The sequence below is a fragment of the Homalodisca vitripennis genome, unplaced genomic scaffold, assembly GCF_021130785.1.
Source record: "Homalodisca vitripennis isolate AUS2020 unplaced genomic scaffold, UT_GWSS_2.1 ScUCBcl_30;HRSCAF=681, whole genome shotgun sequence".
Lineage (NCBI taxonomy): Eukaryota > Metazoa > Arthropoda > Insecta > Hemiptera > Cicadellidae > Homalodisca > Homalodisca vitripennis.
This window is the reverse complement of record NW_025776174.1, coordinates 178,096-193,674: the sequence shown is the minus strand read 5'-3', so window position 1 is coordinate 193,674 and position 15,579 is coordinate 178,096. Positions and strand designations below refer to the sequence as shown.

Sequence of the window (15,579 nt, the reverse complement as noted above, 5' to 3'; positions counted from 1 at the left end):
AAGGCGAGTAGACATCCTTTTTTGAACGTGCCCGACACATTCTAATTTTTCAATTATAAATTCAGGCCCATATGGTTTCAAATGCGATACAGTAGAGTAAGACGCAGTGTCACCATCACCAAGATAATTGTTGTACCTGACGTTATGTAGTGTTTTTGACCGTCTAATAATATCAACCACTACGGCTACCTCCATACCTCCGCTGGATCCCATGTAATTGGCTGCACAGCTATCTAAATGTTCTTTTTCAAACCTCTTTGGGCATCTGCAATGTTTAGATAGTATTTGAGCATTTATTACTTTACATGTAGCAACACTAATTGCAGTCACAACTCCATTTTGTGAGGTATGGCCTCGTCTCTGCCAAGAGCCATCCAGTGCAACAGTTATATCCCTAGACTCATCACTTGCATCATTATTTTCACTAATTTCTACTTGTACTGCTTAATCTGCTGATGTTTTCATAGATTCTAAGCTCACTTCCTTGGTAGCATTACAAAGAACATTACTGTAGTACTTGAATGAAGCTGGAGGAGGCATGTTCATTACTCCACAAAAGGTTCGAGCGCCCTGCTCACCTACGCCAACACAACGAAAAGCGTAGGCTAACCTAACATTTATTTCTTCCTTTCCTGTGCTTAGTGCTGGGCTGTTTGATTCTTTCACACTAAAATTACAGTTAACACACATCATTTCTACTGTGAAACCTAAGCCTAATCTATCTTTTGCAACAAGATCCAGTTTTGCTCCACAATGTAAACATACAGCTATTTTACCGAGTAAGTTTTGAACAGTCCTCAAATTGACCAAGTCATATATTTCACCATTACCTAAATAGTCTTGGTAGTATGCCAAATTCTCACAAATTTTTTTCATACTTGAAGAATTTTGTTGAGGTACATCACTTTGAGGTGGGGTAGGCCTAGGAGAAGCACTAAGATCCACAGAATCACGATCACTTCCAGCACTTTCATCATTATTTTCTTCACGAACAACCACAACCTTACGATTACCTAGACATATAGGCTTACTCTTTTTATACACTTTAGATGATCTAGGCATTTTTACTAAAAAGTAATAAAGCAAACTTAGGATGTCACTAACCAATTCAAATCAACAACACATTGAAACTAATCAGAATAAATATTAATAATATTAATATAAAAAATAAACAACAAAACAGCTGTATTGTATTGTTGGGTGACAGCTGAGTTAGTACCAACCTCAGAAAATGAAATCACTGTACCACAGCGCTTAAGCAGTACTATAACAAAGTTAGACACATAGCATGACAAAGACAGCTTGTTGCAACTAAACCACCGAAAAACTCTCCATGTATTGCTTTATAAAAAGTGATGTAAACTGAGTTTGACTCAACGGATTTGCATGAAATTTGTTTTAAAATTAATAGGAATATATTTAAAACTAAATTTAGCAAAAAAATAAAAATTGAAAATTTTGACCCAGGAGGTCATCCGACTCCCCTAAATAACCTGCTTACGTTCTTCAAAACTCAAACGTACGTCCGCCATGTTGATATTACAAATTCCAACTAACAATATAACATAAAGGGACGATTATGCTGCCACCTGGCGAAGAAATATAACATTAGCCTTGTAGAGCGGGAAAACTACGATAGTTTAAAGTGCGTATACATTTTTTGAAGCACCCACTATATTTAAATGTAAAAAATCTATAATACAATGGAATATAAATGGTATACGGAGTCACCTTGAAGATCTAAAACTTCTTACAACAGAGCATAGGCCCCTTGTTATTTGTATTTAGGAGACTAAGCTTAACCCCACGAGTGGGTTCTCCTTCCCTGGATATGAAATTTTTCGCCGTGGTGCTATCCCACGTGGTCACGCCTGTGGAGGGGTCGCGATTCTCGTTGAACCGTCCGTACCCGCTGCTGAATGTGCTCTTGAAACCGATCTTCAGGCTATAAGTGTAACTATCTCTCTCCCTTTTCATCTTACTATATGCTGTGTCTATTTTCCTCCAGCACCTGCCGAGTTTGACACAGAAGAGTTTGAAGACCTTCTAAATTTTTTTGCCTACTCCATTTATGGTTGTAGGTGATTTTAATAAATAAAATATTAAATTTACTATAAAATATGTTAATCTTTAACCATCTTCAACCATTTCTTTTGTAGTATCTGATCTGACGATAATCCAGATTCTGATATAAAATATGCTATGAGTAACTTCCACTGGTAATATAGACCTCTAATCATAAAGACTGAAGCCTGACTACCCATTGCTGGTTTTCTTTTCTTTCCTCCTATATCTTCGAATCCTTCTATCAAATCATATCTGGGAGAGTATTCCAAAGTCCTTTATATTGATATTTCGTCAAACATGAGAACGCAGGCTTTCTCCATATCTGACATGGTAGAGGCTTTTGTTTTAATTTTTGATATTAAACTTTTGTTAAGGCCAGTCCGGAACATAGCATTACTCGAAAGCCACTTCCTTACAGTGGACATGCCTGGAAGAACGATATTTTTAATGAATATCTGTACGTTGAAGGGTCTTTAACCCTTTCGATCCCAGCCATTTTTTTAAAAAATATCTACCAAAAATCCCACTATTTCACTGTAAGGGATCTACTAAAAATCCCAGCACTATTTTGCCCGTTTTGCAGAACTTTGCAAAAAAATTATTTTTAAACTTATTTTTTCAACCGATTATAATGATTTCTTTTTCTTTTTATTCAGCATGAAATATACTACATTATAGTGAGTGTAAAAAACATGCATTCATGCAATAAATTATACATTATAGAACAAATTAGCTTACCTGAAAAAAAATTCCGAGAAACTTTGGACTTTGTTGTCAAAAGAGGTACACACACAAATTTTTTAGCACGTATATTGTCATTGCACATTAAAGTACACATAAACATAAACATACACAACAAATTTTGTCAATTTATTCCAACAAATAAAAAAAATACAGGTTTTTTTTTATTATTATCACGTTTTTCAGAAATTGTACTTTTTCTCAGTATTACAAGAAAAGGCTTAACTAAATGTATAGGCCTAACATTAAATAAAAAATGGACTGAGATAAAATAAATTCAATGTAAAGAATTGATTTACAGATATATAGTTTATTGGAGAAACATTCTAAATATATTACAAAAAACAAAAAAACATTACTTATTTAGCATTTGTGGCGCGGATAGCATTTTGGATGCAAGCCTTTCTTGCAATTTTCGACAAATAAAAGTGGATTTCCTTTCTTTCCCCCCCTTACTAGTGCTTGCTGCACTACACTCACAGCAGTTCTTTTCTTTCTATTTGGTAATTTTATAAAAAATTCATTAACAGGTTGAGGAGCATCACCAGCACCACATTCTCTGTCCGAGTTGCTTTCATTCCCAGGTCTACTCTCCTTCACATCAAACCACTCACTGCTCAGCTGATTAATTAGAGACACAGTAAAATGTAATCTAGACATAGGGTTGGTTGTATTCTCTTTATACAGGATGTATGCATTCAACACCATACGCCCAATTATATTAAAAGTAATTTTTTTCCAAAATTTTAAAGTTTTTCTGTCACTGAGGTACTGGTGGAGCATCTGATCATTGCTGTCAACCCCTCCCATATAGTCATTATAGGCCCTTATAATTTGTTGGTTTATTTGTAATGTAAACCTTGTTTCCCCTTTTTTTAGATCTTTTGTCCATTAGATGCCTTTGAATTGGTTGACAGCAAGAGCACAGGTTTCTTGTTGCTTTTTCTTTGCCTGTAGCCTAACATCAGCATGTAGTTCTTTCTTTTGTACTTTCTCTCACCCACATTGTACTTACTCAATATGTTGGGAGGGATGCCCTTTCTATTTCTACGAAGGGTTCCTGTTAAAAATGTCAATTTTGAATACAAATCTTTAGCCAAATTCAAGGAAGTAAAAAAGTTGTCCACAAATAAATGGTAGCCTTTGTTCAAATAACCTGGTTCTAAAAGTTTCATGACCACTGTGTAGCCTAGACCTGTTGTTCTGTTCCTTTGCCCTTCAGGACCTTTGGCACCTTGATATACAAAGAAGTTCAGGCAATAATGACTCAGAGCATCGCATAACACCCAGAGCTTAACGCCAAACCTATGGTGTTTCTTTGGCATGTATTGCATTAAAGGATTGTGGCATTTTGTTGCGATTATGCTTTCGTCAATAGACAGGTTTTCCCCTGGAGTGTAGTAAAAATTTAGGAAATGTTGTTCATGTGGTCACAATGAGTGGTTGGACTCGGGCACATGGGTCGTAACCCGGTTCCTTGGGTTTGGGCAAGTTTGTTGTATCTACCAAATGAAAGAAAGATAATATTTTCCTGGAATCGGTTTCTGGTAAACATTCTACTATACCATGAGCAGTGCTGAGCTTCACATTTCCACCAATAGCTAGGAATTGATGGCTTCTTATTTAGTCCCCCATGTTTAGAAGTACGGTTACGAAGGCTTTCATTTCTGCAACTGTAACACGCTGCCATATACGATGGCTTTCATCTGGTCCTTTTAGTAGGTTTTAGAGCCGATATAGTCTTCTCTGCAATACATGTTTGTGTACTTGACAAGTCTTTCCCACAAACTTATAGTAAAGAAAAGCCTAAAGTAAGCTACAGCAGGAGAGTTGCAAGGTGGACAATGTTTTACACCTGGCGATTCCTGAAATGAAAACCTATGTGGATATTCCAAATCATTGTCTTCATTGACATCAACCCAGTCTTCCTCATCATCCCCAATATCAGTATCACTTCCACTATTAGGTACAGGTGGTCTAGGTACAGGAGGCCTAGGTACATGTCTAACCCCAGATGGCCTGTTTGTTGGATTGGTTACAGATGAGTTTTCATTATCATCTGTATCACTAGATGACAAAAGCTGTCCTACATTTAGCCCTACTTGTGGATGGTGTATTTACATCAAGTACCGGTTCATAAGTAGGGTCGTCATCTGTGTCATCAATATATGAACTGCTCTCACTACCTGAATCAGCTTCTGATGAATCCTCACCAAAACTGTCCTCTTCTACAATACGCCGAACTGTATTGTCACTAAGTGGCGACCTTGCACGCTTCATTTTACAAACATAATGCAAAAATAACCAACTACTATTATGCAATAAAGTCGAACAACAACGCCAAACTCACTCCACAACAAACTGCGACAATAAACTGCGTAGTCATTCACAGCTGGCCGGCACAGAGAAAATGAGTTGCAACGCCACGTTGATTATACGTCGTATAGTGCTAGTAATGTACTGTATAAAGTTCAGTTCACAACTTTATTGGAAAGATTGATTCTTTATGATCATTTTGATATATCGTAAGTGAAAGTTTAGTTACGTTTTGTATTTTATAACAAATATTCTGTAAACGTCCGTATAAGCGGACGCTGGGATTTTATGCAGATACCGCGGACGTCCGTATAATCGGACGCTGGGACTTTATGCAGATACTTTTGACGTCCGTATATACGGACGTTGGGATCAAAAGGGTTAAGAAAAGAGCTGAGGAAAATTTTCTTTCGTTCGTCCAGGGTTGCCTTTTTCTTTTATACTGCATGTTGCACAGCACTGCTGCATCTTTACTTTTAAATTCTTTTATCCTTCTTTCTTAAAATCTATGTTTTTTAGTATTCATTAATTTTCTCTTGGTAGCCGACTCTATATCCTTAAATTTCATTTTACGCTCAAGAGTTGTCTTAACATTAGTTCCAAATAACGATCTTATGGCTTTTATAAAATTGCTGCGATGTAAAGGTGACGCGGTTTGAATCCAATGTCCGACGGCTGGTGATTGTTGTACTGAAAATGTTGCTGAAGACGTGCTGACTGCAGGAGAACCTATCACCGATTCTACAGCAGATCTTATCCCATATCTCATTGGTGAGTATGGCTCGACTGTTAATGCTAGGGGAGACGTCATCACATCTGCCGACGTAGTTGCTCTTGGTGGTTCTTCTGCTGGTTCAAAACAAATGGGTATGGCTCCTTGAATTAGTCTGCCCCTCGGAAGAATGTTTTCTTTTCGAAAGTGATATCCACACACTTTTTTGTAAATATTAAGCTTTGTTGGAGACAGTCCTATCAAATCAGGGTTTCCTGAAAAAGGGTTACGAATACTTAAGCAAATAAATAACACGTCTCCAAAAGTAATTCTTAAATCATAAGGTTTTGTTACCTTTTTACCTTGATTATGTAGCTCCGGATTACGTGATAACAACAAAATGCTTCACTTACCGCCTTGCCGTAATCCAATGTGTTTCATCTAATTTGTCGTCCTGGGTATGACGTTAAACTGCCTTTCCCATCCTTTCCCGTATCCTTAATCCTATCCGTCCCTACTCACTCCTTTCCGACTGTTCCGCTTCGTCACCCGCTGGGAGTGCCCTAGCCCTAATCAAGGAGTGCCTTCTTGTTAGTGTGCTGGGGCTAATGTGCGCTTGCGCTGCCGACGCGTCAGTGACGATACGGATCTGAGACCAGCCACGTCAGTCCTTGGTCAGGAAGTGTGCAGTGAGCAGAGATGTCGGAGTCTCTGCTGCTACGTGCGAGCCCGAGTCGTGCGCGAATTCCCGTCTCGGTTAAACGAGCTAACACCAGGCCCCGGGGAACTGGGGTAGGGTCTGTTTGTTCAAGGACCCGAGGGCACGCCCGTTCCTGGTGTTTCGGCCCGCACCTCTCCACACAAAGCGCTGGTTAACTTTCTATGGATACCTCCCCAACTCCAAGGCACAGTGTAGTAAACAGAGATTGCGAAAGTAATCTGAAAAGACCATCACCCGACTCCATGCAAGAAGAGGACAGCAAACAAAGAAGAATAGACCAAAATGACGAGGCCTATGCAACAAACACTCCACTGTCCCTAGTCTTCAAGTCTAGAGATGAAAGAAACCCTCTATCCAAAGCTAGTCCCTTCCTTATTAACAAGGCAATTGTAGGAGCAGGAGGCCAGCCAAACTCCATTAAGAAACTTCGAGATGGAACTGTTCTGGTGGAAGCGGTTGATAGTAAACAATCGAAACAACTACTGAAGACCACCTCATTCTTTGATAAATTTCAAGTAGTAGTTCAACCCCATGATACCCTGAACTCTTCAAAGGGTATCGTTTTCAGTAGGGAGCTGCTTGAATGCAATCTAGATGCGAATCAATTCGCAACTCCCGGGCATATCCTAACCTTCAACTTACCCCACCCTCCGGAGACGATTAAGGCAGGATATCTTGTTCTTTCTGTACGTCCGTACTTTCGAAACCCACAGCGATGTTTTCGATGTCAGAAGTTCGGACATTCTAGTAAAGTATGCCAAAACAAAGAACTGTGCGTACAATGCGGTAAGGGAGACCACAACGAAAAGACATGCAACATAGAACCCTTCTGCGTTAACTGCAAAGGAAAACACTCCGCAGCCTCAAGAAATTGCAAGATATACCTAGAAGAAAAGGAGGTAATAAAGATTGCCACAGTTAACAAGCTGTCATTCGTGGATGCTCGCAAACAGTATAGAAGACGAACAGCTCAACTGCCGAAGAAAGATGTGTCTTACGCAAAAGCTGCTGCCTCGACAACCCGAGATACTCCTTCCTGTTCTCATTGTTCTTCCTTGGAGGCGATGGTTGAAGCCCTGACACAACAAATGACAAATGTCATTAGTTTACTCTCGGCTAACTTCAATCCAATCCCCCAAGTACAACCGAAGCTACTTCCAGCGAAGACATCTGACGATCCTCGTCTACAGAGCACTAGAACAAAATTCCTAAAAACACCAAACAAAAAAACTAATGTATCCGAGAAACAAAAACCTCAACAGCAAACGCCAGCTGAAAGAAAAGCGCTCAACGACAAACTAAAACAAAATATTAAAAGTAAGATTGACAACCGCTCCCAAGGATCACCAAACACTTCCACACATTCCCGTTTTTCATCCCAATCAAGTGTTATGGAGGAGGACGAGATTGTGGATGAACAAACCTTATAAACAGAATTCAAGACAGTCACAGGTAAATTTAAAAATCCACAATTCTCAAAAACCAGAAATAAAATAACTTTTTTTTAAATAACAAATAAATGTTTTCAATACTCCAATGGAACATAAACGGATTAAAATCACGCGTTGAAGAATTAAAACATCTTCTTCAGGAGTCAAAGCCAAGTGTAGTCTGCATCCAGGAAACTAAATTTCACTGGGCAAATAATTTTTCCTTGAAGGGTTTCGATATTTATCATTAAGATAACCTCCACAACCTTAATGCATGTGGGGGTACAGCTATTTTCGTGGATGCAACAGTTGGCGCAAAAGAAGTGAACTTAAACACTTCCCTGCAAGCTTCATGTATCTCCATTTCGGTTCCTTTTAAAATAAATATATGTTCTGTATATTTTCCACCTCCACCATTCGTTCTCGACAGACAAGAGCTGTCAGACCTGATTAATCAGTTGCCCCGTCCATTTCTCATGATTGGTGATTTCAACGCTCATCACCATTTTTGGGGATCTAATACCTGTTCCTCAAGAGGCAACTTGGTTGTGTCAGAATCTGCGACGAAGCCAACTTGGTTGTATTAAATAACGGCTCCCCTATATATTTATGCCCTCGAACTGGATCTTGGTCTGTCATCGATTTATCGATTTGCAGCCCGGGTCTTGCACATAGAATAGACTGGCAGCTAATCACGGATTTACACGGAAGCGACCATGTTCCAATCCTGATTAGTTTTCGGGATATGGTGATACAAAGAAACAGGAGACCGAAATGGATTATTAAAAAAGCCGATTGGAATAAATTTAACGAAACCATAATAACCCCAGAAATAAATATTCCATTGGATATTGAAACCGCAGTCACTAACATAAATAATTCTATATTGCATGCAGCTCAGGACAGTATACCTATATCTTCTAGTACACCGAAGCGGAACTTAGTTCCTTGGTGGACAGTCGAATGTAGTAAAGCTCTTCGAGACAGAAGAAAAGCTCTAAGAAAATTTAAAATCAGGCCTACTCAAGAAAACCTAGAGTTATACCGACAAAAGAGAGCTAAAGCCTGCCAGATTTTTAGGATTTCGCAGAGACAGTCGTGGCAAGCGTTCATCAATTCCATAACAAGGACTACGGCTTCTTCAGTAGTATGGAGGAAGCTTCGCTCGGTTTGTGGAAAACCCCCCTCCCAACCTATCCTAGAACTTAAGGTTGGGAATAATATCATTTCCAATCCTCAAGAGGTCGCAAACCAGTTGTCTCATACCATATCTGAAGTATCAACGACTACATCATACTGTCCTGAGTTTCAAAGATTTAACCCTTAAAGTGCTAATTTAAATTACTGTCAAACGCTAAGAAATAAAAAAATATATTTTTTTTTTAAATTTCCCAATGCTAATTTTTGTTTCATATTCTTTGGTATTACCTTTATGATTAAAAATAATAAACATGTAATATTACATATTTTTGAGAATTTTATACGTACGAAAACATTTGAAATTTTTAATAAACTGCATTGCAGGACAATGTACATAGGAACACTATTTGACAGATTTCATTACATTTATACAGGTTATTTATAATGAGTAAATTGTAACTGAAGTTTCTGTATAATTAGGACATAAAAATAAATAAGTTCAGTATAAGATTTTGAAATGTAATAATATGAAATTCAACACAAACTTCTTTATACGATAGCCTACAAGGGAAATGAAACAAATATTGTACTTATAAACCTTATTTATTTAGAATAAATAAACTGGACTTGTATGGTGAAACTGGTATAAAATACAAAACAAATAATTGAAAAAAATATTACACATAATATAACAAAAATGCGCTCAAACTAAGTTGTTCTTAATAATCATTTGCATCATCTGTATTAGCCATTATAACAAAAAACTATACTAAATGTTAGTAAAAACAAACTAAAACACCATTAGAATAACAACGGACTGATTCACTTCGTTTAACAATATAACCAACATACGACCAACACACACGTAGTTAAACAGCTGAACGAAACGAACGCGTCTGTAGGCGTATGCCGCGTCACAGGCTATACAAAAAATGGCGGCGATTGCTTTCAACCCGAGTAGATACCGTTATAACGTCCACCAACGGTGACAAAGCGTTTTGTCTAGTCCCGACAGTCGAAAGATACATCGACCTGTTCTCTTACGGAAGTTTTAACAACTAATTCTTCGCCATTTCAAAAGTAAAGCTTTTGCGTTTGTAAACGCTATCCGCGTTTAAAGCATCGGCAGTTCCGCATCTATAGGCGTTAGCCGCGTTGGAAGGGTTAAGCATACCATTGAAACTGTACAAATAAATTATAATTTAAATACAAATAGCCCCCTTAACCTGTTATTTTCTTTAGAAGAGCTGAACTCTGCGATTACTTGTTCCAAAAACTCCTCCCCAGGAATCGTTTGAGGCCACTCCCGACGGCGTTGGTGATTCGGCATCCCCAGTCCAGATGTTTGGCGTTCATGTCTCCTGCCACGAGTGCAGGAACGCCAGGTCGCAGCAGGGTGTCCAGGTGTTGTGGCTGCAGCATCTTCTTAGGCGGGTTGTAGATCGAGGCGATCTCGAGTACTAAGACAGCCGTGCCAACGTTGGGACGAATGTTCTGCTGCAGCCTGTCGGTGCGGTACATCTGGAAGTTTGGGATACCGAAGCGGTCTGCTTGCCTGAAGTGGGTTTCCTGGATTAGGGCCACGTCTACATCCATGTCCGTCAGAAGCTGGCTGAGCTCCAGCCTCTTGTCCGCTAGCCCATTGGCGTTCCAGGTGACGATCCGGAGCTTACCCATGGATGGAGGTGCCCAGGAGCTCCATGAGTCGGCCCCTCATATGGACTATGGCTGTCAGCTGGGAGAGAATCTCTGCAATTCCTGCCTTGAGATCTTGATGGAGGTGGGCAGCGGGCTGAGTGGCCATGGGTGTGTCCCGGGTGAGTTGTGGGGCAGGGGCGAAGGTGGCAGTGGCAGCCTGAGCAGGCTTTGGGACTTCCAGACGTAGTCTAGGAGTCGGCCTGGGTTTGTGCTCGGGGGCTGGGGACTCCTTGAGCTTCTCAGGTCGTCGGGCAGCTGGTGGTGGGAGGGGCTCCGACTCCTTGGCCTTCGCCGGTGAGCGATCTCCACGGTTTTTGAGGTTCCGTGGAAGTCGGTGGCGGCGGCGCCTCACGGTCTCAAAGCCGTCGTCTTCGTCCTGGCTGTCAGTGGAGGAGTCAGGGTTGGCTACGTCAGCGACTGGAGGTGGTGGGGGAGGGTTTCTTCTTGCCTTTGGCGGCTGCGTCTTCGCAGGCGTAGGCTTCCCAGCCTTGGCTGCAGCCGCGTAAGAGTTCTGGCGCTCCGCTTTGTATTTGGCGCAACCCTTGTAATTAGCAGAGTGGGCCTCGTCGCAGTTGCAGCACCTTGCTGGCACAGACGCCTCCTTCGGGCAGAGGCTGGACGGGTGGGCGTCACCGCAGCGAACGCAGCGCAGCTCCCGGTGGCAGTGGTTGGAGCCGTGGCCGAACTCCTGACACCTGTGACACTGGATCGGGCCGCCGGGCCTGGTGAACTTCCTCACCTCCAGTCTGCAGTAGAACAGCCGCTGGATATTGTAGATTTCAGCGGCGGGCCTCCGTCCCTCGCTGTTCCGAAGGGAGATCTGCCAGAGGCTGGTTGGCTGGCCCCTCCTGGATTTCAGCCTCTTCGCATCTGCGACGTTGAACTCCTCCTCGTGAAGCTCCGTCATGACCTCCTCAGACGACAGGGTGGAAGGCAGGCCCTTAATTACCACCTTCAGCAACCTCTCGCTGGCGAGCGAGAAGGTATGGAACAATATTCCCTCGCCCTGGAGATATCGCTGGAGCGAGCGGAAGTGTGCCACTGTCGACGTCTTTAGACGCAGAGTTCTGGCAGTACATACCGCCTCCAGGTCGCCACTCAGGAGCTGCCTCAAGGTGACGGCATGACTGGCCCACCCTTTTGGGACGTTAAGAACAACGGGCGGAATGCGATGCTCCCTCTCAACCTCCATCTCAACGCCCGCCGTTCTACGGCACTTGAAGGGAAGGGCTGGGTCGGTCGTCGCCTGTCTCTTCCGCATGGAGTTTGCGGAGCAGACGTCCGACCGGCTGAGGGCTCCCTGGCCGTTTTTGACCGCACCATGGCTAGTCTCCGGGGTAATCCGGACTACACCTGGGCCCTGTTCTCCTGTCCCAGGTGGGTGGTTGCCTTGTGAAAGGCTATATTTACCTTCTGCTGGATAGTCCGTGGAAGGCAGGACAGCGGCCATTGGAGGGGTCTGGACTGTCTCCTGTAGTCCAGGGAAGGCTCCTGAGGAAGCTGGAGTCAGGCGGGCCGCAGTGCCGGAATCCGCTGATGGGCTGAAGTGGCCTTTAATAAGGTCTTTTTTGGCGATGTCGCTAAACATCACCGCTGGCTGAGCAGTTGACTCTGGCAGGGTCAGGGCGGCCTCCTCGTGTCCAGGAAAGCTCCCACTGGCGGCAGGAACCGTCGGACGGGTCACTGGGCCGATCTCTGAGGATCGGCTGATGTGGCCTTTAAGAAGGCCTTTTTGAGCGATGTTTTCCAACATTACCGCAGGCTGGGCAGCGGGCGCTGGAAGGCTGCTCCTGGTCTCCAACAGGCCGTTGGAGGTCGCTGGGGCAGCAGGAACAGCAGTCCGGGCTTCGGGAAGACGATCCGTGGAAAGTCCAATGTGGCCTTGAGAAAGGCCTTTTGGGGCGCCAAAACTGGAACTAACTTTGGAAGCCGCGCAGGCATCCAGAAGAGCAGCCAGTGGCCCCGGAAGGCTTGTTTCTCCATCAGGGGGTGCCGGAGCTCTTCCCTCGATATTCTCCATTGGATTCCGGAGTGGTTGATTTTTTGGTGTTTCAAAGTCCACGTCTAGAAGAAGAATGATATGGGTTTTTGAGATGATAGAGTAAAAATATAAAAAATATAAATAGTAGACATATGCTTTTCCATATTAGTTCTGGGAATATCAATAATACTAAATCAATTTAAAAGTCTACAAAGTTGACCTAATGTGTAAATAAATTAAATGAAACCCTGTTAAGTTGCTTAATGACTTTCGTAAACTTCCGGAACGAGATTCCCCACTTTTTTAACTAATGTATATTTGCACTAATAAGATTTATTGATATATAGGTACTTACCACAGTTTTTAACCCATTCATGGCATGAATTCTTCGGAAATTTAAACATTTTCAAATCTTTCACTTTGTCATAGCTATTATCACAGTTCCTATAACTACATACATGTCGCCCGGCCATGTCGAACAACACGAGTACAAGTTATTCAAACCATATGTAAACTCACTGTTTAGCTACAAATTGCACGTGTTCTCAGGTCACAAGAAAGCGAACAACTGACAAGAGGTGGCAAAAATGACGACTATATGAGTTTCTAGGCCTTGGTTCCTAGAACAGCCAACAACCCCCTCGTCCCATCCACCCTCACTCTTGTAGGTGAAAGTCGGCGACCTCGAGACAAGTCATTGTGTTAGGGGTGGTGGAGGTATGCCTTTGTGTAAATGAGTTGACTCACACCTCTTTACTGGGTACCGCCTGGTTTTTAAAGCTTGGCCTGTATCGCCAAGAAGTGCGATATTTAACCAATATCTGGATAGTAACTGATTTAAACAACCAAATACCGTTAACCACGTTTATACCAAACAATGGAATGTAAATTGTGTGCTGTAGTAAGATAGTTTCATACCCGTAATTAATTACCATACACCCGACCATACTTTTTTTGTAATCGAGCAAAACTGTTTGGAGTTGAGGTAACATTTTAAATTTATAACTTTCCTTCATCAGGTTATGATTCGATCGACCGAAAAATTAATATTCCGGATGCTAACTTCATTTGGATAGTAAAAGAACATATAGTACAAATCAACAACTTGACAGTCAAATAATGAAAATATAAACTTGACCATAATTTTTCTAGAAGATTTCTTGAAAAATAATGTAACTGTGAAATTTAAACGTCAAATAACAGAATTTTTTAACACTTGCGTATCATCTCCAGTTACAACTTTCTGTTTTAATAAATGCTATGTTATACTTCACGGAAGTCATAATACCATTTAATAAAAAATAGTAACATATTACTTAAACATACGTCTTACTTACTAATACTAACACGCACTCTTATATTGATTTACATTATGAAGTTTAAATAATAACAAGTAATTAAAAACGATAACACTTGTAGTGAATATTGTGTATACCTCGATTGTTATATATACAGTGTCAGATTCTTCTCGCATTGAATTAATAAATAATACATTTTCTCGTTACTGATTATTCTATCTCAGTATATATCAATGTCATATTTAATGTTTAGGTCAGTGCTCCAAAAGCTGTAACTTATCCAGGACTACTTAAGAAAAGCAATGCAGTCTTAACTTTGTACCTACGATGCTATAATTTCTAATTAATGGTTTAATTCACAGAAAATACAGTACTATTATTTGAGACCATTCATTATTTCTGTATAAATCTTAGAGTTGCCAATTTAGAAATAACCAATACGGTAACGGGTCCGTCAGTTTATCGAATGTTGTGCAATATAACTCTATGCGGCTTCTCTCATTACATTTATGCCAAGGAACTTTAATTTGAAAGGCTGTTACTGATATTTCAGTTGCTTATCCGAAGGCACAGTCACAGAGTAATGAGGTATATACAGAGTGCTCGTGCCATAGGGAAAATTGACTCGGCCAGAGCGGCGACGACAGGGGTGGTGGCAGCTCGCGGACCGTCTCGCTCGAGCCCTGTGTTGCCACTTCGTGCGCGCTCTGTACCCAGTAGAGAAAGAATCTGAATCGGTCGGCCCGGCACTCGGCTTTCTCTCAAACCCCTAGCCCTGTTGTTACGTTACTACTCAGCCTGCCTGTTTTGTTCTGCATTTATATGCACCTATTTAACTTGCTTTACAACAACTAAAATTGCGCTAAATAAGTGAGTAGTAAACTAATTAATTATTAAAAACGGGAAATTACATACAGGAGAAGTAATGGAAGAAAAACATAAAATTCAACAAAGCGTTACTGTGTTTGATGTCAATAACTGTGTTTATAACAATTATTTCACAAATAATAAAATGTCCTTCATAAAATTGTACATTCACAATACTATTTGTTTCCTATAAAAATACAATGTTTAGAATTATTGTTAGCAGATTTATCATGTATGCCCATTTCACGAGAATACGATTATTTAATAAATATTATACATTAAGTAGTAAGCATTTAACAGTTAAAATGTGGTATTTTAAGTAATGTAAGACTAGAAACTCTATTTAGAAGAAATTATGTAATTTCACACAAATAACTTAACATCAAATCGAACATAGTTAGAATATAAATACACAAAGGAATCCAAAGCAAGATGTAAATACAGCTATCAATACAAAATTTCAGTAATAACAACGATTGCAACATTGAAAACAAAAAGAAATATAATACAATGTGCCGTCCTGGGTATGACGTTAAACTGCCCACACCCACCTAACCATTTCCTTAATTCCTACCAAATCCCCCTCCAGGGTAAAAGTACCCGTCCTC

At 40.9% G+C, this 15,579-nt stretch overlaps 1 protein-coding gene across 1 annotated transcript; it reads left to right on the top strand.

The window, feature by feature from the left end:
• The first annotated feature begins 6,718 nt into the window (after positions 1-6,718).
• On the top strand, positions 6,719-7,987 carry LOC124370199. The gene has a single exon (XM_046828491.1). It carries the CDS (start codon positions 6,719-6,721, stop codon positions 7,985-7,987), a length of 1,269 nt encoding a protein of 422 aa, XP_046684447.1.
• The last annotated feature ends 7,592 nt before the right edge of the window (positions 7,988-15,579 follow it).

Excerpts from the sequence above, each read along its gene's own strand:
- LOC124370199 (XM_046828491.1), top strand. The coding sequence starts at position 6,719 with ATGGATACCTCCCCAACTCCAAGGCACAGTGTAGTAAACAGAGATTGC.